Source organism: Porites lutea, chromosome 4 (genome assembly GCF_958299795.1).
Source record: "Porites lutea chromosome 4, jaPorLute2.1, whole genome shotgun sequence".
NCBI lineage: Eukaryota > Metazoa > Cnidaria > Anthozoa > Scleractinia > Poritidae > Porites > Porites lutea.
This window is the reverse complement of record NC_133204.1, coordinates 33,762,892-33,790,793: the sequence shown is the minus strand read 5'-3', so window position 1 is coordinate 33,790,793 and position 27,902 is coordinate 33,762,892. Positions and strand designations below refer to the sequence as shown.

The window sequence follows — 27,902 nt, the reverse complement described above, 5'->3', positions numbered from 1 at the left end:
TTTTGTTACTAGGCGCTCTTATTCAACATAAGCAGTTAGAGTGAACGTCGACGAGTCCTTAGCATTATTTTCAAGAAACAGCCGAGCAAGTCAGTGGAAGAAACAACCAGCAAAACGCCCTTGACTTACTAGTGTTATTTGGATTTGTCACCCAAAACGTGGCAGGCGTGGAATCAGTTGTCAGCAATGTGCTGGAGGATTGCACGAAGACTCCCAAGTTGTACTGTATCGTGTTACCAGTCTCTATTCCGTCCTCAATGAAGTATGCGTGACCCTTGATGTGATAGGCGACGTTGTGTTCTACCACTAATCCGGTTACGCCATGAACTGTCACCGCACGGTTGAAAGTGTGATGAATCGCGCAACCGCGGACGTAAGAGCCCGATACGTCGCCACTCAAGTGGAAATGGATTGGGTAGCGGCCTAAAAAACGACATTTATTAGAAACAGCTTTTGACGAGATAACCTGGAAGAGGTTTGACACTTTTTTTATGAAAATCCGCGAAACGCGAAAGCAGTGCTTTTTGTTTAACTTGTTGTCGCTGCACACAGTACATTAATTTTGATAACTGTTGCAGAGTGCTACTAGATTATCTCAATGGATTTTACGTTTAAGGGCGCTTTCCATGTCAGAACCTACCGGCCAGACCATTCTCGTCGTAATAAGAATTCACTTTTAACCAAACTTATCCAGCCAGATCAGTCAAATCCTAAATAGAGTGCACGAAGAAGATAGTTGTTCAGCAAAAGCTCTTGGAAAAAGCCTATTTCATCGTCAAAATGACTGCGTTCTGACAGTTCTGACCAGTTTTGGAAAGTGCCCTTAGTTACAGTCTTACCTAATCCAAATGCTTGGCCAGCTTTGCGGACCTCAACATAGGATATTCTGCCAGTCACGAGTCCCTTGCTTTGCATTTTAGCGTTGATCATGATCTGGGACCCAAACTGCTCACTTGCCGTTTCCTCACCGTACCGACCTTGGAAGCATGTCTGAACTGCAAAGATTCCCGGATCAAAATCTTCGGGGCATTCCGGAATCTTTTCCGACCATTCATCATTCTCCGAACCTTCGACGACAACATTCCGAGTAAGCAGTCCAACCTCGGCTCGTGTTTCTATGTACCTTCCACTGATATTTTGAGCAAGAGAAATATGCTTGTATTTAACACGTGGAGTGATACCAATGGTTCGGCCATCATTGGAAACGCTCGTGATGCTTAACTCCTCGTTTTCTTCCGGACTTCGGCTCGTCGACGCGAGCACAATTTGATCGCCAATCTTCCACGTCACGGAATGCTTTAGACTGAGCTGTGTATCACCTTAGAATAAAGGATATCAGATCAGGCTTGAAATCACACAACAAATGAGGGAAGCGGGAGTTCAAAAACAAGCTGATGTTAAAAGATGCCGATGGTTCACATGCATTAACAAGAATTAGAGACTGGTAAGGACAGAAAAGCCGAAACAGCCGCATTTTACACAGTTTTCTTTGCAAATCTTCTTTAGGAGCATTTTAGAAATATGTCTGGCCCGGATGCTCTCTATCCACTGGGAAGAGATTTATCCAGTGGATAGCGTTATCTAACTCTTGAACAAGCAGGGACTAATTAACAATTATTCCACGAGGGCACGTTGGATATGAGATGATGGATAGACAACGAGGCGCGTAGCGCCGAGTTGGCTATAGTCATCTCATAAGCAACAAGCGCGAGTTGTTTTATTAAAAACGCCCACAAAATTTCGTTGAATCTCTCCGACTAGAACAAACCGGAAAAGACAAGGGGCTTCCGCTATTCACATGTCACACGTCTATCAAAACTGTCAACTCGGGAACGGACTCGCCTGGACTGCATGAATGAAAAATCAAAACATTGTAGCGATAAACATTAGTTTTTTAAAAACTCATCGGGATTCTAGGATTTTACACAGCAGAACAGCTAAAAAAACGTGGCAGATAATGTGAAGGAAAAGAATTTTTAAGTGACAGCCCTCGAAATTACTGTGAATTTGAATTTTCGGTGCGGTTATAAAAGTAAGAACAACGGAGAAAAACTATTACCTCGGTCGCTTGTTATGAAGTTTTTTTGAAGCCACAAGCTGGTTTTTCTAAACGAGAAAAGAAGCTATACTGCCGCCTCGATTGCTCTAGTGAATGGCTGCTTAGCCTGTATTTGTAGCTGGTTACTTGTGATTTATATTCTTGATGTCGGATAAACAAACCGCAGTTATCTATCAGCGAGTGACTCGATCGGCGAATGGCTTCGCGATCATGAAGAAACAGCACTTGTCTTCTTTCGTAGCTGATCAAGGTACTTTAGTTCCATGTGTTTTCATGTGTTTTTCGACAAACTTTCAAACAAGCTCTTGTGGCTTTTTTATTTGTTTTTGTCTTTTTTCTTTCGATGAAATTGCATTTCTAGTATTCTAAGAAATGAATTAAGACAATTTGCTTCGGGCGCCGTTCTATCCTTCGCGAAAAAAATCTCAACTAGCTTCCAATTTTAAACTGACGCATATACCGACCATATATGGAGAGCATGGTATAATAGCTCATATACCATAACGGCTAAGCCAATCAAAATGCTAGAATTGCATTATCCAATGATTCAGTTTTTAATAATAAATAATATATGACTTCTGCGGTGGCTAACAACGGTTGCAGCACGTTTCGGCACTTCTACGTTAATGGACAGATACTATAATAAGGCATGCTCGTTTCCACCGTAAGTACCTTAACTGTTCCTCTTTAGTCATAGTTTTATTACATTTGTTAACATACCTGGTACAGCAGTCTTTGCTAACTGTGTCCACGTGATCGGCACAACTCTGCCGTGCAGGTCTAAAGTGCCCTCTCTTACCGCCAAGACCTTGGTTCCAAATATGGGCAGACGTTTGTTGTGTAAGTGACCGTGGAGTACTATCTTAGCCTTGTGCTGAAATGGCTTCGAAGCAGTACCAACTTGAAGTTTCCCACCATCAACTACAAGAATCTTCTTAGCATTTAGCGTTAGGTCTTTTTCGTCGAAAATAAGCCGTCCTCTTATGATGAGAATTGACAAAACAGGAGTATCTTCGTCTAGTAGAATCGTTTGTCCTTTCAAAATTAAAACAGGCTCTCCCTTTCCTGGAGGGCTCTTGTAGCCCCAGGATAACGGGGACGACCACAGATCTATGTACTGAAAATCTGCGCGGTCCTGGGTCGCAATTCCACGGTTGTCAACCTCTATTCGTACTTTACTTTGTATGTCACCCGATCGCGGTCCGGTTACACAGCGGATCTCGGTAAGAGAGAAGAAAGTAACTTTGCAAGGGACACTAGCGATTGTCACTCTGTTACCGCCTTGGCTTGTACTGAATCCTTTGAAGGAAACAAAAGTCCCCCCTTAGTTATGTTTATATACGCAGTTGTTTGCTTAATTATTGGTTTTTAGAGTAGGGAAAACAGTATTAAATCGCTTGCTTGTGATATTTTGTGTCTCCCCATACATAAAGCACTAAATTAACCTTAACTAACCGTAAAGTGAACGCCGGTTTGTATGCAATAGGCACTTTGGGCTGACAAAACGGCCGACATTTGCTACGCCACCACTGGCGTCCTCATGAAATGACGTCTGAGGAACAAGAACAAAATTTCCATAATAATGACGTGTCAATAACCAAATCTGGTTAAGCAGTGCTTCTGATTGCTAGATGCAAATTTCCCGGGGTGACCAATCAGAAGCACTACCCAGATCTCGGTACTGACACATCATCAGTATGAAAATTCTGTGCTCATTCCTCAGACGTCATTTAGCAGGGAAACCAGTGGTGGCTTCGCTAAATGTCGGCTGTTTTCTCAGGCTATAGGTACTTATTTCCACCCGCTGCTACCTTGCATGTAAACAAATAAATATATATAACAGTTGTCCTTGGATGAAGAAAATACTGAATTCAAAGTGCAAGAACACTAAGATTCATTTACCATTTCCTTTGATGGTAATTTCCACACCACCTCCTGTTCCACCACGTGATGGCATTACTGACGTAATACGTGACGTCAGAGATTCTCGATATGTAAACAAACTAGGTTTGGAAGACGTCACTTTACCATTCCCGGTTACGCTAACTGAACAAATGATGTCATCGTCACCTGGCTGACCAGCATAAGCAGGAACCTCACAGAAAATCTCGTTCAGTGTGCTGTTGATTGTTCTACAAATGTCGTCGCAAATCTTCACAGTAGTGGAATTATCAAATCCGTGTCCCTTGACAGACACGGTTCTACCACCTCCGAATCCACAATCGTTTGGCGAAATATTCACCAATGAGATCTCATATGTAAATGTCAGCGGTTCACGTGACGAATAAGCGGCAAGACCTTTTCCTTTTACATGCAGGATAACGTGATACACCCCTGCAGCTTTACTTGCCAGTTTGCAGGTCAGACGCGTGCTCGTGCTGCTCAAAACACTGCAGGACTTGTTGGCAATTGTAACGCGCATGTTGGCTGTATCTGTGCTGAAACCGGAACCGGAAATGGTGACTGTCTGACCAATTTTTCCTTGGGCAGGATATATTGACGAGACATAAGGAGTGGCCAGTTTTCGGTACAAATAACGGAGGCGGGGAAACTGTTGCGCGTTTGCTGTCACAGTGACCTTAAAAAAGATAATATACCTTGGGTAAATAAGAAAGCGTGTCACGAAAAGCAACCTGAACTTGGAAACAATCGGCATTGTTCTGTATTGTTGTCTTTAATCGTTTCTTACCTTATCATAAGGTATATTTTTGTACTCACGATAAACCATGCTAAAGAGTTTGAAATCAAAGAAAGAGCAAAACTATATCGAAGATAAAATTGACCTTACAGAAAATTGCTTCCCTTGGTGATGGTGGGTTTGATTAAATTATAGATTTTATACTACTACATGAGAAATTTCCGCAATTTGATTGGCTTAGAGCAGTGGTATTTCAGCTTGATTTAAAATACCTACATGTGAAAATTACAAAACTATTGCGGGTAGTAGTATAAACAAATAATAGCATGATTTGTACGTGATATTTGGCATAAATACCACTCGTGATATCTCAAAATTGTCTCAAATTTCACTCGCCTAACGGCTCGTGAAATTACGTACAACAATTTCGAGATATCACTCGTGGTATTTATACCAAATATCACTACAAATCATGCTATTACCTATACTAATTTCATAGTTTGTATCATGAAATTAAGGACAAAATCGGTGAACCGTTGTCATGGACAAGGAGACAAATAAATTTCCTTTGCAAGGATGACAAAATAAGAAGCTAAAATATCACTTGAAAAAGTGTGAGGAATGCACGATAGGTAGTTTCGTGTATCATCACACTGACTATACTGTTTGACTAGTATAACATTTGTCTGTCTGTACCTCAAATGATCCTGGAGAGTGGGCGGAGGTTATGCAACCAACCTCCGATGACGTTACGCGTGTAACAGTACAGTAGTGGGCCCCAATCTGAACTGTGGTGCGACCTGTGGTTGGGTCAAACCCGCTCCCTTTGATTGACAGTTCAGTCCCGCCCATAATGCTTCCTTCAACCGGTGTTAGACTCGACACCGCAGCGCGGCTGTCAATCGTCGATGACGCGTTAGCCTCAAACGTCGCAAGTCCTTGACCAGCTACGTGAATTCTCAAAGTGTGTTTTCCTGCCACAATCGGTCCAAGTCGACAGGATGCTGAGTACTGCGAGGAAGACATAACGGTACAAGAAATGTTACCGATCTGTACGTCTAAATCCGACATCTTGCTTGGAAATCCTGAACCATAAATACGAATCACATTATCGGTTCCGACAATTGCCGATGGTTCTACAGAGTCTACTTTTGGAGTTTTCGAGGTTGAATAAGTGAATGAACAGCTGAAGATGGAACTACAGTGAGCCTCCACACCATTGACTTTCACTTCGACATCAAGGGCTTGCGAGGCGCTCTTCTCGGACGTCTTGCATCGGATTTGATTGTATGAAATGGAATCAATTTTGCAGGCGGCTCCACCAATGTGGACGTAAGTCTGGCTGTTGTCAAGGGAAAAGCCATCGCCCTTGATGGTTAGAATAGAGCCGCCCTTCACCGACCCAGACTGTGGGGAAACAGACTGGACTGTTGGCTGTAGTAAGAACGAAGAGCTTAACTTGTTTTCCACTTTGATGACAGCCAATCCTCTGTTATTCACACGTACGGAAACACTGTGAGGCAGACCTTAACGAAAAAAAAATAAAAGGATATGAATTGGAAATTGAGAACTGAGAATTGAGTTTGAGAGGCACGTGTACCTGACTCGTCCCTTGTCTTCTGTTTTATGTACGCGGTCGCGGATCGGTCTCACAAGACAAGCAACGCAGTTCGGCAAAGGAAGCGAGGACAAACGGAAAAGAACATAGAAGAGTCCCCTTTCTATCTTTTAAAAAGATCTCCGCTACGCGCATCTCTTAAACGCTAAGAAAGACGGGAGAAACGTCGACTAGTAACGAGTCAGCAAGTATGCCGCAACTTACCTAAGCAATGTCTCACTGGTATCTTATATTTATTTTCTGCCAATATTACAAGTTATGATGTACGCACAAGTGACAATTTACAGTTATTGAATGACGTTCTCATGGATAATATACAACTATCTTTCGGAGGGGAGGTGAAGTGGTGGAATATATCGAGATGCGAAGCGTCCAGTTATATATCTAGCGCTATGAACCGACCCGAGTTGTTTTAGTATTTTAGTATTTAATTTTAGTATTTAGTTGTTTTAGTATTTACCAAATCAGTTGGATAAGAATAAAAAACAAACTTTTCGTAAGTTAAAAACGTCACTTAGTAAGAACTTTGTTTGTCTCGAAACGAGACGCCATCTTGGCTCCGGTAGCAAAACAGTGAATAGCCAAGGATATTCCGAGTTAACAGAGCCAATCAAAACGCGCGAAAATTGCAAGTCACTGATTTGATAAATACTAAAATGTGATATTATGCACAAGATCCAGAAAATGTCTGACACATGGAAAGACACTTTTACGGGATATGCTGGGTTCTAAAAATAGAAACGTACCAGCGATCAGTTGATTTCCAGGAGTCACAAGACAGTTGATTTCATTCTCCGTAGAACTTTGAACTACACAGTCTGTTGATCCAATTTTCACTTCATTCAAGCATTTGGGCGCTCCAAAACCCTTGCCTTTTATGGTAAGAATTGTTGAACTAGTCCCATTGTTCGGGCTAATCGACGTTACTTCCGGAGTGCTACAATTCCAAAATGTAAAATTTAGTGACGCCGGATTGCTTTGTAATGGACCTTGGATGGAACATTGTGGGATCGCACTATCAACACCTTTCTGGCAATCACTGGAGCTAGAAGACAGTGGACCAGCACCGGAAGCGTTATAAGGCGCCAAGAATCCTCCAACTCGAACCTTAAGATGAAAGGACCTGGTTTTCAAATCATTTACAATAACTCTTCCTTTCATGTTAATTGCACCATATGGATCAACTGCTCCACTTGAATAGAAGTATGTTCCAGGTACGTTAAACTGATGACTGAAATTGCCATTTTCACTACGGGCGCTCTTAAAGCCCTTCCCATCGTACACTGTTGCAGTTGAATCACTCGTCTGCTGAACACCAAAGGACATGCCCGACATTTCGGGGCTAGTCCATTTCCACTGAAATTAAAAAAAAAAAAAATTGGAGCCGAGCATAAATTCGTTAAATAAAATACAAAGATGTTTTAGAAAGCAGGAATGCGATGGTCCGGGTGAGTATATTTTTCTGAACAGAACTATTGCTGGCAGTGACTAATGTTACCCCAACCTACGCAAAGTGAATGACATATTGCTGAAACGTCAGTCACTGATCATCAACAGACCTATTCAGGACTTGGTCAACGCCGGATGGTTATGAAGAATTAGCGAGGGAATTGAACCAATCGGAAACGGCGAAATATTTTTAATGAAATATTGTAAATTGTTTAAAATCAAGTTAAAATACTCTTTCCTGTGTTTGATTAACGAACTCCCTTGGAAAGTACTGTTATTAATCAAGAAAATTATTACATACCGTGACAAAGAATTATTCCTCATGAATTTAATAACTTATAGCACTCTTAAAAGAGTTTTTTTTATGATATCCACACATCTCACGCGTGCTTCAAAATTCTCGGCTGCACCTTGTTTTTTAACCGGTATAATGGGACAGAGAGGGAAACGCCCAGTCTAGCCCCTTAGGATACGTGAATTTCACCAAAGTTATTTTTAGACCAATCAAAAGCTTCAATTAAACCGAAGTTGGTTTCCGGAGAGGTCCGCAAACTTTTACTTAGCGTTGTCAAGGGAGAATTCAACAATCGCCATTACAATATTCTGCATTTTTGCTTTGAGGACTTGCTTTGTGGACTTGATTAAAACGTGCGGACGTCTCAGGAATGAGACTTCTTTTTAATTACAACCTCTAAAAATAACTTCAGAGAAATTCACACATCCCGGCCAACGCCCTAAGATTCCCTCTCTGATCCATTATATGCTCTTTTTTAATACAGAGTCCAAGGAGTTCTTACTACCTGAACAAAATCTCCAACATTGATCGAAATCGTCTGAGGGTTCCAGCCGTAGCCAATACCGTATTCTGAAAACAAATAAGACTGGATGAAAGTGAAGTAACTTCTAGACTGTTTACACTCCCCTATTTTCCCGTAAGATCGTCGGCAACGAGCACCTTCCCTTGGCATCAGATGTTTGGAAGGATGCAAGAAAAATTTCTCGCCCCCCTGGCGTCCTCCCTCCCATCACCGCTATTAATGTCCAACGCCAGTCTCCTCAGTACAACTGAAACAAAAAATGGCCGCCCGTAACCTAAACCACTCGATCTTACGGAAAAATTACAGGACCGTGAACAGTCCACGTAACAGTCAAAATAAAGGCTACAACACGCGAGTGAAGCAATTAAGGAACTAATAACGTGCTAATGAAACAAGTCTTTAACTAATCATTTACATAACTGTCTAACTATACTCTTGAAACTTTTAAGAAAGAAATAAAGGTTGTTGCTAACAAAAGTGGAACAATTCTCACTTTGCAAACAAATCCAACAGGTTATTACTTTTGTCACTGAAGCGAAACAGGAGGCCCATTATTTTACTATTTTTAACATATTTTAGAGTGTTCCCACATGAACCCACGGCGGCCATATTGGTGTTCCAGCGCAATGAAACGGAGGCCATATTGGTGTTCCAGACCAATCCTGTGGAAGTTGAACCCTTTCTTATGTAAACGCTTTCTTTTGCTCCAATAAATTTGCATAGATGCTGGCGTACGTGAGTGAAAACGCCCTATTTTTGCCTGTGGCAGACACATCTCCGAGAACCTAGAAGAAACTGAAACTGAGCTTATAAGAAAAAAAGATTTCCCCATTATTATCACAAATAGGGATATCCTTTTCCAATACCCCGTTTTGAAAAATGGAGACCTGCATCGATATCTATGGCCAAGGGAATCACTTCTTGTTTGTACTGTTTATTGACAAGACCTAAATTTCCCTTTTTTTCTCTTACCTGGGTGTTGTCCTGTGTTATCCACAGTGTGATTAGTATATGCAGCACCAGTCTTGCATACGATTTCGGTACTTCTACTAGACAAGACCTTACAAGGAACATCTCCAATGTCCACTGCATTTGCTGCATTGTTATCACTGAATCCACGGCCAGTGACAGTTACGATAGTTCCCCCAGATATGGAGCCGTACTGAGGCGAGATGCCAGTTATTTCGAGGACATACGTGAGATGCGGAAGTTTGGAAAGCGAGCGGGAATCCACAGCATAACCCTTGCCATTAACATACACCTTTACGTCATAAATCCCAGGAGCATTTGCAGGTGTAGTACATTTTATAAGAGTACTGTAAAGTGAAGTCACATTGCACGGATTAGGTCCTATATGAACGGAGGTTTTTGAATCTTCAAACCCACTTCCGTGGATCACTAACTCTTCGCTGCCGCTTACGCTTCCTTGTGAGACACTGAGCGATGACACTATTGGAGTCATTCCTGAGTCGAACACGAAAGCGTTCAACAACGTCCCAACTTCACTGCCAACCGTGACATGTACGGAAGCGTTACCTGGAGCATGAGATGACGTGACACACATTAACTCTGTCAAGTTGGAGTGGATAATGTTGCAGATTGAACCACCAATCAACACGCGGCTTATATTTAAAGTTGCTCCAAACCCATTACCCTTTAAAGTAACAACTGTTCCTCCACCGCTACTTCCCCGTCCTGGCTGTATTTCATTTACGATAACCGGATAAGTGAATAAGACTTTTCCACTCGCAGGTTTCGCAACACCCTTGTCAGCTATTAACACGATAATCTCCTGAGAGCCGCCGATTGACTGGCCAGTGACACAAGTAATGTTGCTTAAGCTAGCGCTTGTTACGTGACAGGTAATTCCGCCAATAGTGACGTTCACTTCTGCTACGCTTGAACTGAAGCCACTTCCGGTCAGCGTTATTTCAGTTCCAGGAGCTCCCCTCCGTGGTGATACAGAGGTGAGGGCTGGAGTAGAACGGGATGAAAACGTGAAAGAGCATTGCCTTTTGGAACAACTGGAGGGAATGTTGTTCAAAGAAACTGTCACCTATCAAAAAAATGTTTCAGGAATTATACAACATACCAACGAATTAAGTATAACTAAAAGGTCTCGTAAAAGGCTTAAGCAAATTTCGCCAACAGTGGAGTTTTTAAGATATAGGCGTATTTAAAACCTCTACAAAACTTACTTAATCGCGCTCGCCTGTGTTGTTTAGAAAATCTATGTATGAGATTCAGCCTGTTGGATGCGTGAACCAAAGAGCTATATAAGACACAAAGTGAGCACTACATGTAAATACCAGCAAAATACCCCGCCGCTCAAAATATATGTACCCTTTCAACTGAACCTGGTTAAGTGGCTTCGTGGCTACGCGGTAACGTGTCTACGTGACTACGCAGCTAGGTGGTTACGCGGTTGCGTAGCTACTTGGTTACGTGGCTAAGCGGCTACCTGGCTACGTTGCTGCGTAGCTACACGGCTGCGTGGCTACGCGCATATCTTCTACGAGGCTGCGTGCCCTTACAACTACGCGGCTAGTTAGCTACACGGCTACGCAGCTATGTAGCTACAAGGTTACGTGGCTGCTTGGCAGGTGTGGCTACGCGGTATTAAAACACCCAGCTGCACCCTTAAAAGCTAAATGGCACGCCTATAAGTCTAGCATCGATTAATGGATTTCTCTGCGATGGTTCCAAGTGTAGGTCTCCCTTTTAAAGGGAAATACTTGACTGATGCCATTTTAAGGAGCTATTTACCCTCTTTTCATAATTACAAACATGCGAATTATAACTTAAGTCACTTACAAAGAACTGCCTCTCTCACCTGTGGTTTCATCTCAGGCACTCTCAGCATATCCCCTGGTATTGGCCTCAAAAACAGCCCTCCGTCATCAATTGTTGTAGCTTGAACTGACACGTTGTTTCCTGTTAAACAGGTTCCATTGACTTCAATAGATGGTTGATCTCCTCCTGTTGTGGCCCACTCAACTGTCCAGCTACTGGATGCGCATGTACCAACGCGATTTACCCTGACCTTGCCGATGTTAAAATTGTTTTCAAGAATAAGCTGTAGTTTGTCCTGAGATACGTTCGCAGGGATACCTTATAGAAAAACAACATGGATTACAATGGCCTTACAGGGTCAGGTAAAACGTAAGAAAGAGCCAATTGTGCTGCAATGCGAAGGTTGGAGATAAAAGGCGGTAGGACCACGAGACTTTTCCAAGCTAAATTTAAAGGATACAACCCTAAAACAACCAGAGAGCCAAAAAGTGAGTCTGCCTTATTTTTTTTTAGGTTTTAACTCTTAACAATAAGATTTTGAAGTCGTTTGAATGACGGAGAAAACGCCACATGTATGAACGGAAATAGTCACTGGACCACACGCACCCAGAGACATTCCAGCTGCAGCACCCATAAAATCTTTCTCATTTATGTTAGTCATCTCAAAATTGGCTTTTTATCTAGCATTCTCCTTTTCTTTTCATCTAAAGTACTTTTAAGATGATAACCATGATGATTTGATATAAGCAGGTCACGTGATTGCGTCGAGTAGCAACGAGTTGCAAAGGGTCTATTTTGTTGTTAGTAAAATCCAACTAGTGGTCTATCATCAATGCTGAGTTATGATTGGTTGAGCTACTACTAGGCTATATGTTATAGCCCACTAGTAGCGAAAGGCGCCGGCTTTTTGGCGGCAAAAAAGGATTAAAGTCTAGCTTTAACTAGCTAGAGTTGTTTTGTCTCGATACTTTCGACCAACTAGTTGGATTTTACTAAAACAATTATTCCACTCGCCCTTATGGCCTCTGAGTCATGACTCACAGCCCATTCGGGCTCGAGGAATAATTGTTAAGTAGCCCACGTTAATTTCCTTCTGCATGCTATAAACAAACTTTGATGTATTCTGCTATCACCAACCAAAAAACTAATTTAATAACACTTATAGAGAATACTTCATGGAAAGTGCTGGCGTACGGTATTTACGCACGAGTTGTTGACGTATCAGAAATCGAACGAGTGAGCGCAGCGAACGAGTAAGATTTCTGATACAAAAACAAGGAGTGCGTAAATACCATACAAAGCACTTTCCATGTGGTTTATTATTTATTGATTTATTGTGTTTATTATATACATACTGAGACATTCATCATTTTGGCGGCCTTTTTATTTTAAATCTTTCAAAAATGCTAAAATTTGCCGTTACACACTTACCGCAAAATAACAACGAAAACGAAGTATCCGCTTTTTAGTAAAAACGTTTGTTAAAAACATAAATGACGGTGAGGATATGAGGTAATCCAAGAACCATAAGTAATCTTAACTCTTTGTTTTCAATGCACAATTGAAAATGAGTGAATTTAAGTAAAATGGCCGGTTTCAATATAAGCTTAAGCTTAAATGAAAGGCAAAGTAGCTCCGACAAAAAAGCACAACAAAAGCTTACGTCTCGTTCTGTTTGTCCCTTTCCACTGTTGTTTCGACGGCTCTCTACCGTTTTTTTTTTATCGACAGTGAAGCAAATGAAACTATTTCACTCCATTTCCGAAATGTTTTTCACTTTTTTAGCCACAAAAACTCTTTGAGTAAAACTTTTCTCGTTGAATGTGTGCGAAGCGGCGCTGCAAGCAGGAATTTTGGCGCGAAACTCACACACCTCTGTAGCTTCTGATTGGACGTATCATTTTTCTCATACGTGAAAAAACATCGTTCGCGATTCTGATTGGACGTATCATCCTTTTCACGTGTGAAAACCATCGTTCGCTCCTCTGATTGGCTAGAACTAATTTGCGTACGAAAATTTACGACATAGCTTTTTGGTGAGTATTTCTCAGTATGTATATAATAAAAAAAGATTATTTCAATGTTAAGATATTTCATTCACCTCAAATTTACCTCGCTCTACATATTGCTAATTACCTTTGACAATCTCCCCTCGAAAACCAAGGTCGAACGTTCCACCAATAGGTGGGGTAGCGGCCTGCTCTCGCGACACTAATATGGTCGAGTTTTCTGTCGCGTTGGTGGGCTTAAATAGAGCATGACCAGATGAGGTGTTACCGCTGATAACCTGTGCTTGCGCTATCTGTAGAAGCTCGAGTCCAGTCCCACAGGAAGTGGGAGTTAGAGAGACAGACCAGGCACTTGGTCCCAGCTTTTGAACGGCCACAGATTCTATGATGTTGCCACCGGGCTCTGCGGCCTGAAGAAGTCTTTGCACTGGAAAAAGACAAAAACTGTCCAAAACATGTAACATATCAAAGCTTAGGACAAATCCTGTCTTGAGTTGTTCAGCGCCAAAGCTAGGCTGAGCTGAGCCCAGAGGGTCTGCAGCATGTTTTGCACTTCTACGTGTGAAATGTACTTTCAAAAAGTTTTCAACAAATTTCCGTCCAAAGGGTCTAGAGCTACTTTAACTTTTGAATATTCAAAGCCGCAATAAATCCTCTGGTAATGGGTGGCATATCTCGATAGCCAGCTCCGAGTCAACGGATTGCTTTAGGAGTAACTTGTGTCCAGGCGATATAGCGCGTTCGGAGCAAACTCTTTAGTGCTGAAGTTACCTCAAACCGCTTTATCAAATGAAAGGTTTTTGGGCTTACTTACTTTTAGAGATCTCGAGGCCTTAAGAGGTCTCAGCAAAAAAATTGATAAATAAAAATAAAAAGTAAGTGGGATCTTTACTTTGCTATTTACATTCGATATGAAGTTTTAGGTAATTCTCATTTCGAATTCTGTTCATACTTGTCCTATTTTGCTATGTAACAGTATTTTGTTAACCTAGTTGTGAACTGCAGAACATTGGGTTATATGATTTGTAAATCAAAGGAATGGCATTTTGACATTTTAGCGAGTAATGAATCTCACCTCTGACAGCATCTCTCCAGATGAAAATGTCATCAACATAAAAGTCAACTCCCCAGTAATCCAAGCTGATAAACTCCACGTAAGTCTTAAAGCGCGTGTTTATTAATAGAGACTTGTCATTGGAAACCAGATCGTGAATGTTCGTACACAGCTGATGCCAAGAGTTATCATAAATAGTGACAACGCTGTATTTTCGCCATTTCGCCCGGTCAGAGCCGGACGTGTCCGTGTATGAGACATAAACTTTGATGTAGTTTTTCATCTTTCCTTTGTATGAAAAGCAGAGCTACAGGAAAAGATTAATAAGTACGCGGTTAACAAATGGACGTATAATGTCTGCTTTCGGCAGATTTGACTCAGTGTGTTCTTGCAGAACATCGTGTCTTAATGAACACTAAGGTGAGACATTTTTAACGGAAGTGTAATTTTAAGAAGCAGCAAATTTTGTGCCTTTCACGGGAACAAATTTTCGCGCATTAGGGTTCCGACCCTATTATAGCCAAAAAATTTCGCAGATTCAGGAGAGTTTTATATACAAACTTATTCAAGACAACAGAGGAACTCCAATACCTTCTCTAAGTACTCCCAGTAGAACTATAAGGTGTGGCCTTTCTAGCATATCTGGAAATACGCAAGGAATGGACGCACTATTTAAAAACTTTCATTTTGAGAATCTTAATGGCGATTCTAAGTTAAAATGGACACGGATTGCACCTGTTTGTATCTTGCAACATCGTATCCCTTCAACACTCTCCCCAAAATATCCTTCGTCTGTCCACCATAGAACAAATATTTTGGATTTTTTAAGGAAAACCGTCCACAGTTCGGCCTCGTCTTGAAAACTCGTTCACCCCACAAAGGGCCCTGGGGCTTTTCAAACCCGTTATAATAGTACGCACGTTCTTGTGTAGTCTGGTAACTACAGTACCAGCCTGTCATGTTTTGCAGTTCCTGTTTTAAATCGCTCGCTTCGGCGTTTATATGGATGCTATTTGTTGTTCTTCCTGCCAGAAAAAGCTTGAACCAGTAATTTCCAGGGACACCTAGAAAACAAAAGAACTTTGCTGTCTCACAACTTTTCCCTGCGATAGTCCGGATAGCACAGTAATCACTTGCAAGGAAAGATCAAAGAATCAAAGTATAAGTCGCCTGAGGAGGTGTATCGATAACTTAAATAAGGGAGAAACTGACTTTGTTTCAAGATCTGAGGAAAAACATGAATCCGAAACATGAAACTGTAGATATGGACGCAAAACGCTGCACTTATCGTTACACAAAACAGCAAGTTGGTTTCCATGAGGCTGCTTTCAGTACCAGCTAGCAGAACTAAGTGCGTTTTAAAACAAAATGTAACACAAATGGTTCAGTTGCTGAGAATTTAACAGAAAAACCACGAAGGTATCTTCAACGAAATTAAATGTTTACCTAAAGGACTACTTGAATGCCTCTAAATGAGTGACAACCCGCCGTGGGAAACTGCTTTCAAAAACAGTCAATTTCCTTACAATAGAAACCTTCAAGACTTTCTCTTTACCTCTCTACGCACACCTCTCAAAGACCGACACTTAGCGCCTGTTTACATAGAGTTGGGGGACCCCAGATAGGTGAGGTAACATGTGGCGACTCACCCCGCTTATCACGTAAACGTGATCATATTAAAATGAGATATTATATAGACAGGCGGGTTACCCCACCTAAGCGGGTTACCTCACCAACCCGGTGGTCCCCCACCACCATGTAAACAGGTCCTTAGTGCCAGTACGTACCACCGGAACCCGTCATAAAAAGAAGTGATTATATACTCCTCAGTATCTTACCTTTCTGGAAGTGCGTGATTTTAACAGATGTCCCATTTGAACCTAAAGTGTTGTTTAGCAGCATCTGTGTGTCAGTTGGATCGTCAAAGTGGAAAGTGACTCTGTATGACATAGTGTTGTTTCCTGTGATCACCTCAGTCACGCCAACGCGTCCCCGTTTTTTGATGCTTGTTAGATTGTTGAGCGCTTGTTGGAGATTTTTCGCAGTCATGTTATTCACCAATACAGGTGCAATATTCAGTCCTCCATAGCTCACGGAAAAAGCATCTGTGCAATTGGTATCGTTTCCTGGAAAATCAATTAAAATTGCACCTAAATTTCTTACGTCAAGCCAAATACAGTGCGGTTCCTTAAAAACAATAGCTTTAATTTCACGCACTGCGACAATTATGTGGCATTCACACTACGTCAACGTAAGACGTAAGACAGCAAGTTGTACAGATCCTTTTGAAGACCATTTAAAGACGAGTTCAACGTCAGCTGATTCAAACACGTTTCCAAGAACCCTGGAAACAAGGTTGCGAATGACCATGCTTAGGCACAAAATCAACGATCGTATACAGAGAACCACAGGCATTCATCACTGACTGAAAGATTCTGGTTGCACGGAGTTACTAAATTACTGGGATTTTATCTGCTATTTTCCCTTCTGAATGTTAACCTAGTTCCCAGGGTCCTCTCTTACGGACGAGTATAGGCGAAGACCTTAGTAACATATGGACCAGTGTTTACCTTGAGTTCTTTTGCAGGATATCACCTCCACGTCTTGCACTTCAAACTTTTTCCCGTCATCCCAGTTGGTGATATTGATTACCTACAAATAGTCATCCGGATTTTAAGTTTAGGAAAGACACGTCTCGTCGATAAGGCCGGCATACAACTAAAATAAAATCAGGCGTAGAGACGCCTAGACATTTGTCGTACGCAAATAGAAAAAAGAGGAGTGACGTCACAAAAAATGTGAAATTATTCGATTAGTTGGCATATTTCTCCTTGCCAAAAAAGAGCCTCTTAGGGTAAATTGGTGTGAAGATATAAGCACCGTGAATTGATGCTATGATGACTCCATAAAATCCTTCAAAAATAAGCTTGGATAGTAACGTTTACGATCCAGGCCTAAGTCAGTGAAGCATAACGGTGCTTATATCCCCCACCAATTTGCACCAACCAGGCTGATTTTTAGCAAGTGGACATTTTTCTTTTTGATCCTTCTGGATATGCTAATCAACCCCACAATTTCACAAACTTAGTTTTAATAACGTCATCACTTTCTCTTCTCTTTTGACCAGGCCAACGCTGTCAACATCGATTAGGAAAGGTTTGATCCGCTTAGGAATTAACAACAGAAACGAAATGAAATACACTTTGCCATTCTTTTAGGGTAAGGTCTCGAAATAGTCCGTGGAGCCGGGTTTTTTTTGTCGTCTCGGTAAACGAAGACGGTGAAGAAATATTAGTACAAACGTCAACGCCTCTAGATTCGCATCTAGCATACACGAGATTCAACATTGATTGTGTTCGGTCTTCGCGGTAATCCATTAGACACGAAACTTTTTTTGACAACACCAGGTGCGTAATTGAGTAAAGGAGGGATTAGAGGGGGCAAGTGGGTATCCAACTCATGTACACTTTAAACTCCTGAAACTAGGACAAGTTATTGCAGTTTAGGCCTCTCGGCCCGCGCGCATAGATTACAAAGAATCCGTTACTCACTTGTATTTCTGGGTGTTTTACAGAACTCATGCGGATCTCCTGTTTTTCATTCACAGCTGCGCCGATTTGCGAGTTAACAAAACGTGTTTTCTGCAGTTTAACTCCAATGGACACGTGACTCTTCCCAGCATCCTGTACGTGCAGAGACTCGATGTAATAACGTCGTCCTCTCTTTAGAGAGAATACCGCTGATTTCTGTTCGGCAGAGGTTGTCCAACTTGTTGTTGGCTTGGAACAGGATGCGATCATTGTCTACAAAGAAAGCACGAGAAATTTCAGCTCCTTCCTTAAGGAATTCTAAGTTCGAGAAAAAGCAAGTTACAGCCCAGGTAAACGTTGAAGGTTAAAAAACTGGCCAAGCAAGAAGCGGCGCAATAACCTGTTCATGTGTTAAAATCTCAGGTCTTGAAAAAAAATTGATTTCCAGCTTATCCTTTGGACATGCAGCTCTCGCTCGAAGCAACTTCCTCCTCATCTAAGTTAACTATTTTGTTAGAGGATGACTTGCCTGGACTCTGACCCATTGGACAAGTAAGCTTCAAAAAAGTCAGTTGCACAGCAAGAAAATCTAATTGTCCCGGATTAGGGAAGGTACGTTTTTTATTGGGGGGGGGGGGGGGGGGGGGGTTGGGCCGGGGTATTTTAGAATTTTTTTGCGAGAAAAGTCGTGGCCCTCTCATTTCCTGGAATGGATTAATGCATGACCCTTCAGAAATACCCAAACAAAAACATCTGACCCTCCCCCCTACCTATCTAAGACAAAAATAACCGGAAATGAAAATAACAAACTGGAAGTGTATAACCGCGTTCATCTGGGCACAAAGTAGTTAATTGCGTGGCGTGTGATTGTACGGTGAAAACTTGAAAATGGGAAAGAAAGAAAGAAAGCTGCAAAGGTCGCAATGATCAAAGCGCACATTGGCAGCTTGCTGTACAATTCAATGGAGCGTCAACAACCTCAGCAGCCCCCGCTAAGAAATGTGAGGCAACCAGTGACCTCATCACTTTCCGAGGTCGAAACTGACTCGCAAAGTGATGTAGTAGATCGAGTTGTTGGTTCAAGCCTTGGTAGCTTAAGTGAAGAATCCTCACCGGAGACTGATTTTATACCAGATCCCCGCGCGGAAACATCAAAATATGGGCGAAAGCGGACACGGGTCGAGAGAGACAATCATGTTAGTTGGGAGAAGATAGTTTTTTGATATACAAATTTTTCAATAACTGTAAATAATTTAGATTAATCTTGACTGGTAGCTTTGCTTGTATATATACAAAATAGAAGCGACATGGAGTAATTTTTTCTTGCCCAAAAAACTGTGACCCTCCCCCGGTTGAGAATAAAACAGGTTTGACCCTCCCCAATTTGACAAAAATTTACTGATGACCCTCCCCTCCGAAGCCCCGCCCCCCCCCCCCCCCCCCCCTGATAATAAACGTACCTTCCCTTACCAACCATAACGGGACTATTTTCCAACCCTGGCATTTCCACCTAAGCCACATTTGAGAGTTGGCGGAAATTTCAGAACCCTAGCAGTGGTCGGGTGGCTCGCCGCTGAGCATTAGGAGAGTCATAAACTTAAGAATGTAGGAGGCAGCATGGCTGAACGTTTTAATTTAGGGCGCTGGAATAGCCTAGAGTCCCAGTAACAACTCTAGACAAGACTAGGCAGGAGCTACTTTCGGTAGACACGACTTCAATTCATCGCTCATGATTAAAAATAGCCAACTGGTTTGCCTTCGCCAAGTTGGGATTTTCGCCATTGATATTTTATCACCAGTGACTGTCTCACCCCTTCAGAGTTAATCATCTCAATGATCAACAATTCGTTTAGGTCGTAACTTGCTTAGTGACAGAATTACCTTAGCAGCTGCTGATTCGTTCAAACTCAAATATAACTCCGCCTGATCATCTGCCTGAATGAAAAAAGTATAATTATTATCCGAAGGAGGGACGAAGAAACCTCGGTAGCGATCACTGAATGACGATGATTCACCAAAAGAGGCTTGGGTAGGAGAGCTTGACTCGGAAACAACTTCCGAGTGGTAGTCAGAGGCCGATGTATTCAGTTCTCCAACGGCCGAGACAGATGACGGTCTTGTGTTTGTCCATACTTCTCGTAACAAGCCTCTGTTTCCTAAAAGAAATGTTAAAAAGTTAAGCGTTATTAGTATAAAAGAATACTTACACGTCGAAGAACATTTCTTGCTGCCATAGTGCGATGAATGAACAACCACGACAGCAGCAGAGGAGAAAACACCACTTAAAAAGTGAATTATAGCGCTATTTCACAATTACCGCTCTTAGTCCATTTGTCCCAGTTGCAAAATGTTGGCCGATTTTTTAAAGGATTTATCTGAATTCAGACAAAAAAGCTAGAGAGAAAAATATCGTTGCTCTGTGTTAACACTCTCCATAAAACGTGAAATTAGGAGGTTCTACGTTGCAGTGAAGCAAAGACGGCAAAGAAATATACAAAACAACGAGATCTAAACATTTTTTATCATTTGGTTTCATCTTTTTCGCAATTCTCGTTGCCTTCGTCGTTGCTCAATCTCTCTATTTTCTTTGATTCTCTATTTTAAGCCAAAAGAAGTTACACTTCTTTGCCGGGACAAAAAGGGGGAAAATAACTTCCTTCATATTTTCTTCATGAATTGTTATTGAGTCTGAGAAAAAATATATAATCGACTATATAATACTTAAACCAAAACTGAATGCAGGGCTGGCAATGCGTCAAAGGGCTGATTCATTTGGGGCAAATATTTCGGCTAACAAAATAAGCCTTCCTCAGGGAATGCTATAACGGCTCCTAATATTGGATGCTATAACGGCCCCTAATATTTGATGACACTTAGTATGACACGCCGTAAAGCAAGAGAAGTTTACCTTAAATAGAGGCAAACCTCTTTCGCCAGATGGTTTAAAACGCAAGGATGAACGTTGAACTGTTCCTTATCGACCACTTTATTGTATAACTATTTACCTATCTATCGTGCTATCTATTGTTCACTGACCTCTTAAAGTATTTTCTTTCAGTGTAGCTTTGGCCCTGAGGGAGGCTAATTTTATGGCCTCAAATAAATCAGCCCTTTGCCGTATTGCCAGCCTTGCATTCAGTTTTGTTTCTATTTCCACTTCAAGTGACATCTGGCTCTAACATCTCTACATAAGAGATCCCGCGGTAAGAAGGAACCAGTCGGTTTTATTTACGCGTTGAGTGGACCACTGCATTCAAGGGTTTTTACGACTACGATGCATATATCTTACCTGGGTAAATGTTTTCCCCATCTGACAATGGTTGAGAGGCTGCATTTGTTTGACATTTGATAACTTCACTTTGTATGTCTAATACTTTGCACGGTACGCCTGCAGGAAACAAAAGGCATCTTGTGTAGATTCTTTGTTTTGTTAGTACATTGTAGATACGTGTTTGAAAAAAAATGGCTCTGAACGCCGGAGACTCATTTTCAGATTGAGATATATTTCCTCTGCAGGCAATCATCATAAGTCCTTTTAAAACCATATTAAGACTGCGCTATTTTTTGATATTCTGAGACCGAGAGGGAAGGATTTCTCTACCCCCTCCCCCCCCCCCCCCCCCCTTAATAAATTCAGGAATTTCAGGGCTCAATCTGAAGCAAACATCTAAACGCAGAGCTTATTCGGTTGGAGTAATGATACCACATTACTGGGAAACTACGTCATGATCTCCAAGCAACCGTCATTTTGGATAAAACCAAAATATTACAAAAAAAGTGTTAAACAATGGCCAAAGGTTTGACTGGTTTTGCTCGAAGTGATTTCTAACGCGCTACCTACTCTCCCCTCCCACTCTCCCACCCAGTTTGGCTGTATATACCCAAGAATTCCATGAAAAGACTTGGAAACCAAAGCATAACAACAGCAAGAACAACTCTAGATTACCTGCTGCATGAACTGAAATATTCTTGGCATGCTTGTCAAATCCTTTGCCGGTTATAGTGAGAATTGTACCACCAGCAATGCTGCCAACAGAAGGGCTCGCATCTTCAACATCTGTACAATATAAATAAATGTGAACCCTAGGGTCAATAATTAGGGCAGGGGAATTGAGGCAAAATAACTTAAACGTCTATTTCTCGTTTGCGTTAGATTCGGCACATGTGAAATGCGACGTTTGAACTAGGTCCGCAAGGTAAATGATTATGATCAAATGCGTATTACACAGATGTAATCGCCTTAAGAGAAACAATAATTTCAAGTAAAAGATGAGATGATTTCTAACAACTATATTATTTCGCAGTGTACGCAGTGCGTACACTACGTACGTACACTACGTTACGGTGCCCTAAATATCGTCCTTGCGAATCGTCCCGTGTAACATCACCTTAAGAATCATTATTACCCTGAATGACTTCAGTTCTGCAAATTATTTGAGAATTTGTACTAACAGCTATTTTAGTTACATCAAAAACGCTTGAAATGATCTCTCACCTGCGTGCGTTTGGAAGACATAAAGCCTGTCCTGGGAATCAACTGAGATGGCTTCTCTGGACATCTGTGATCGACCGTAACCAGAAACAATAAAGGAAGCTCTTTGAGAGCCTTTAGATGAACAAACGCAATCATGTTACAAACCGAGCCAACAGTGGACGTGCCAAAACAAGAACTTATACTGCCATAAAAAGCAAAACGTTCAGTGATTACCTACGATTGTTGAATTAGGTTTACATTTTATGAACCCTGTCCCAGCTGGTGAATCGACGATTTCCACACCGTACCTAAATATGGAAGAAAAGGAACATCAAACAGCCAGATACATCATTGCCCAGAAAGCTATTGTCTTTTGCGATATGTACTTACAGTGCCCAGTTTTTAAATGCACTGCACAATAATTAAATAAAAAAGCAAGCGCCGCGTCGTTCAAAACGCTTCAGGGAACATTGGCAGGGATCATTCCAACACTTATCGTCTTTTTCAAACATGAGCACTGCAATGCAAGTCACTGTTCTCTCGAATTAACAAAGTTCCTTGTGTAAATCCATTCAGCCTCCTTCATTTAGAACAAAAAATTACAACTACATGTATGACCTATGTGTTTCCAGAGGAAAATCCTGGATTATTATGAATTCAGAAAAATAAAACACCACCACCAACAACAACAACATCAAAAACAACGTAAAGAACAGGTGTTACTTACAGTTCTTTAGAGCTAGTGTTGTATATTTCACAGAGACCAGCACCAGCATATACCCTGAAAACAACACCGAAAACAGAATTACAACAATAACTTAGGATGCAAAACCTGACTAAACAATGCAAGAGACGAAGTTTTTCTCTTTTTATACGCTATTAAGACACCAAGCAGAAGTTGAAAAGGCAAAGTTCAGGCAAGTTTATTATACCAACTTTTAAGTGCCTGGATTTCGGGAAAACCACGGTTTGAAGTGTTTGATATAGCTTAATATATAACAATTATTCACCGAAGTGGAGGTGGCTAGTCCTGGATATTTACCGAACTGCGAAGCAGTGAGGTAAATATCCACGACTAGCCACCGACACTGAGGTGAATAATTGTTTTAGTATATACTAAAACAGTGAGATCATTGAGCACAAAAATGATGATTTTTAACTCAAATACTGTTGCCAACGATTACAATTTTGGCGCGTAATGACCGGGCGGCTGCGGCCGTCGCTTTATTCTTGCCGACAATTAAAACTTTTCAAGGCATTTGTTTAGCTCTTGCGGGGAAATTTCTTCAAAAGGAGTTGTGAATTCTTTCTGTATTTAAAATCATCCTATAAAAAAAGATTATTAAATTTAGTTTGAAGCTTATTTATGAACAACTCAACTAAATAAAGTAAGCAAGACTTAAACTTAATTTGCATTTGTAAACAAAAACTTTTTCACCAGTTTTATCGATAAATTAGTGTCAAAAAGACAAAGCTTTACCTGTTAAAACTTCCAATCCGAACTTCGTCACCTTCTTCGTGTATTTCAGGAACAGCTTGCTTGATTAGTTGTGAAATTTGTTTGTTTGTTTACGGCAGAAAACCGGGAAGGCATTTTGCTCGCAACTTACGCGAGTTTAGCGTTGCTCGCTCGGAGGAACTGGAGGTGAATCAGTGAATAGTGCAGGATATTCACTGATTGGGTAGCCAATCAGAGCGCTCGAAAAACACTATCCACTGTTTTAGTATATACTAAATAGATTTAGCCGGGGCTAAAAGCGAAGCCGCCTGGTTAATAATACTTGTAAACAAAAAAATTAAATCTTGTAATGCTAAACGGGGAAAGCAATGAAAATGGCATCAAGAACAATAGATCTAATTAGCAAAAAACCAGATTACACGTGCAGCACACTTTTTTCTAATTAGCAAAAAAAAAAAAAATTTGCACGTGCAGCACGCTTTTTGTCTTTCTTTGCCGTTGTTTTGCACAACTACAACGCTGTTTTGTAGGACTAAAACGCCAAACTTCCTAGTTACACATTATTTTTGTGGAGGAATTGTCGTATGTGCTTACCCAATATTTTGTCTCCTGTGTTCTTCGCTTTTATTTTTCAATGCCGCTCATTTTCACCTTGCTGGCCGCTAGCAAAATTCGTCTCTTTTGTTTTCAATCACTCGCTCTAGCTCTTTCTCTCAAATAACGTCGAAAAAGACACGACTTTGTTGTTGTTTTTTCTTTCTAAAAGTCCGGGCGGCCATGCGATTTCTTTCCAAATAAAACCTTGAGTTGCATTTTGGTGACGGTCGGTCGGGCGGGCGGGCGGTCGGTGTACGGTCACGTGATTACCAAATTTTCTCGGATGGGTAGTTTACCACATTTCTTTACCCATGGTGCTCCGCTGCGCGCGCGAGAGCTCCGCTATAAAAGTTCAATAAGGTTTGAAAAACTTATTTCAAGCGAACATTTGCATTTTTTTGTTTATGTTTTTGATAATCAAGATCCGATATCCAAACTTCATTCTTCCTTGTTTTCTCTTCATGGATTATTAATGAGTTCGTAAAGTTTGGTCAGACATATGACCAGCTACAATGTAGACTGAGCAGCAAATCACGGGTCATTAAAGGGGATCGCCTTTTTTCACAAAATAACTTATGTTGGACAAGCCATTGGTTTATGTAGTGGTTTACCTTTATCCTTAGTTGCAATCATATTCATCAAACAAAGGTAAATACCACTTGAACCAACGATAAAATTAAACAACATGCCAACGTATATGATCATTTTTCCTAGAGGTACTCAGCTTGCGTACGCTTTATTCTGAAAAGTTAAAGGCACCGTACTACAAGTCGAAAAATGAAATCCTTTGGGCCTTTTCTTTCTAGAACTCTAGGATGCTTCCTAAAATCGGCCTGCATTTGTTCATTCCCTCAAGCCGATATTTATTAATGTCTCGGCAAAGAGGGCGATTTTAGTTTTTAATTTTTTTTTAATTGTGAATGAAACTGCAAGAATGAACGTGACTAAGATGGTAGAGCCATGAACTTCTGTCCATGAAAGATACACTGCTCCAAAATCTCAATGAAAGCTTATAATCATCAAGGCGTTCACTCTTAGTAAGCATTTGTTATAGGACTTTTTTAATAATGTTTGTTATTTTTAAGTCTTAGTTTAATGTGCACGGCTCTTTAGAAGACCACTTTTTAGTGATAAGGATTCCGTGGTTAAATAAAGTTATTACTTACTTACCTACTATTCGCGCCTTGTATTGTCTATCTTCCGCGAAAGGCGTTTACAAAGACGTAGTTTGAGCATTAGCACAAACACAAATGAAACATATCACGAACCTGTGTATTAGCCTCGAAAACAACAACTGAGCGCAAAGGACGACGGGGAAAAGAGGTGGGTAAGATGGCGCTTCGCATCTCCTCTTTCATCTTCGCGTAGTGCGTCGCGCTTCGTCCCCGAACACTCGCATTTCACGCTCTTTTTGTTCGCGACCAAAATTGCAAAATCAAGGGCCAGAGAAGGCAGACAACTAAACTTCAAGATGGAGAGACTGCTTTTAAGTCAGCTTGCTTGTTACACCAGTGAATTGAAGGGTAATTTCATTGCTACCATGTTTTGTATTAAGTGTGCGTAGAAAGAGTGGGAGGAACAAATTTTGTACATACCAGGCCTATGTTAATGTTAAATACCTTTCAATGACCTCCTTATTAGGATTATAATCCTCTGTTTCATTTACTTGATCTGTAAACATCTTTCCATTTATTGTCAATAGTGTGCCTGTGAAAAGAAGACATAGATAGCCCTGGGTTAACGGTTTTTAACACTTGATGTGCAATTTGCTTAACAGGTTACAACAGATAAACAAAATTAACGGTATGTATATTAAATTGTAGAGTGTATTTTGGGATGTTGCATTACTTCCACCAACAAACTCGAAGCTAAAATGGGAGACGTATTTTCAGTCACCTCGCCCTCTACTTTTAACCTGCACAAGAAAGTAATTCTTACGATTTCAAAAAGGAAAAACGAACAAAAAAATGGATGCCGAGAAGGGAAAAGCGAAAATATAGTTCAAGTTCAGCTGGCTTTTAAGCACGCGAATACGCCATTTCAGAATTCCAACAACTTTCACTTTCAAAATAAGGCTAAGTCCAAAACATTTCTTGTGAAAATGAGTTTTATTTTCATGAGAATAAAAACTCATTTTCATATCAATATCGTCGCAGTTAGCCTCGCTTTGAAACACAGACTTGAGGCAACTCGGAAATGGGCTATTCATATTGGCAATTTTTAGGCTGAGTGAGAGACTCAGGTGATGTTGTGTTAAATTGCACCATAATGCTACTGTTTTGGGGACGAATTTTGACCCAGTCAGTTACCACGTAACTTTGTAAGAGCAAACCAAATGATTTGGTTAATGAGGAGATAGCGTCTCCAAAACAGTCCCATAGTTCAATTGGATACAACATCGACCCAGACTCACTAGTATTATCAAAATAGCCAGTTACAATAAAATATTTAACCAAAAGGGAAAAAACGGGCAGAGTGTTCAGTGGCCAATTCAAAACCTTTAGATTAGGGCGGTTGGGGGCGTCAAAATATTTTCTTTTCGTCGCTTCAGGCCTCAGTTTGGTCTAAGAATTAAGGGGAGGGGGGGGGGGAGGGGGTCTGGGCCCCCAAGGCCCCTTCCCTGGATCTGCCTCAAGCATTAGTATAAATTATATCTTTAGAGAGAATTGTGCAGTGGCCAAAGGAACAATGCTATCCAGTGGGCCACTGACAAGTTCTTTTTGAACAATTTATCTCCACAGTTTGTGTAGTTAGAGTAACTTATTACTTTTTCGTTAATGGTTTATCACATGCCAAAAACTGTGAAACATCGTGGTATAGTTTACTTTAGCTTTCTACAAATTGATTTGTGGCTTTCCCCTTTTTTCCTTTGTATTTACATGGGTGAGAGCAAGTAGTTGTGGTCTGTATAAAAGTCCGGGCACAGAACTAAGAGAAGTAAGCTTAACTTTACTTATCTTCTTACCAGGTAAACCATATCGTGGGGTTACTGAGGTGATCATGGGCGTCATGCCTTTAGTAAACTGAAATGAATAGATTGTGTTTTAGTTGTACGGCAAAACATTATATACACCCCTTGCTGTTCGAAACAACTAAGATATAACTGGGTCAAAGCAAAGCTTCTTGAGTGTCTCATGCGAGTAGGGCGGTCAGAATGTGTGAATTTAAAGAAAGGTTGGTTTTTACATGACGTCATTAAAATGTTCAAACTAAAGAATTTTCAACCCCCCTGTGTTTTTATTTCAATAATATTTTTGAGTATCTCAAAAACATTATTGTTAAATAGTATCTCTGAGCTTTTGCTCTTAGCTTTTTGTCTCCTGAGCCGTCGTAAGTGCTCTCGCTCTTTACGCTCTAGTGGGCAAGAACTGCTCACTGTGCCACTGGCTAAACTAAAGACTTAT

At 41.0% G+C, this 27,902-nt stretch overlaps 1 protein-coding gene across 1 annotated transcript in view; it reads right to left on the bottom strand.

Annotated features, from left to right (window-relative positions):
• The window catches only part of LOC140933364 (fibrocystin-L-like), a 63,426-nt gene extending 35,905 nt beyond the window's left edge, over positions 1 to 27,521 (bottom strand). Inside the window, exons 1-23 of the mRNA XM_073382906.1 lie at positions 27,464 to 27,521; positions 26,118 to 26,205; positions 23,170 to 23,223; positions 22,677 to 22,750; positions 22,464 to 22,574; positions 21,915 to 22,025; positions 21,258 to 21,356; positions 19,850 to 20,124; positions 17,990 to 18,241; positions 17,009 to 17,090; positions 16,277 to 16,564; positions 15,174 to 15,502; positions 14,460 to 14,745; positions 13,512 to 13,811; positions 11,416 to 11,693; positions 9,555 to 10,638; positions 8,565 to 8,629; positions 7,062 to 7,671; positions 5,394 to 6,223; positions 3,962 to 4,637; positions 2,780 to 3,358; positions 840 to 1,319; positions 130 to 423 (exon numbers count right to left, since the gene is read on the bottom strand). Coding sequence (XP_073239007.1) covers positions 130 to 423; positions 840 to 1,319; positions 2,780 to 3,358; positions 3,962 to 4,637; positions 5,394 to 6,223; positions 7,062 to 7,671; positions 8,565 to 8,629; positions 9,555 to 10,638; positions 11,416 to 11,693; positions 13,512 to 13,811; positions 14,460 to 14,745; positions 15,174 to 15,502; positions 16,277 to 16,564; positions 17,009 to 17,090; positions 17,990 to 18,241; positions 19,850 to 20,124; positions 21,258 to 21,356; positions 21,915 to 22,025; positions 22,464 to 22,574; positions 22,677 to 22,750; positions 23,170 to 23,223; positions 26,118 to 26,205; positions 27,464 to 27,509 — 7,291 coding nt within the window. The 5' untranslated portion in view covers positions 27,510 to 27,521. The remainder of the gene's footprint in view (positions 1 to 129; positions 424 to 839; positions 1,320 to 2,779; positions 3,359 to 3,961; positions 4,638 to 5,393; positions 6,224 to 7,061; positions 7,672 to 8,564; positions 8,630 to 9,554; positions 10,639 to 11,415; positions 11,694 to 13,511; positions 13,812 to 14,459; positions 14,746 to 15,173; positions 15,503 to 16,276; positions 16,565 to 17,008; positions 17,091 to 17,989; positions 18,242 to 19,849; positions 20,125 to 21,257; positions 21,357 to 21,914; positions 22,026 to 22,463; positions 22,575 to 22,676; positions 22,751 to 23,169; positions 23,224 to 26,117; positions 26,206 to 27,463) is intronic.
• Between the last annotated feature and the right edge of the window lie 381 nt (positions 27,522 to 27,902).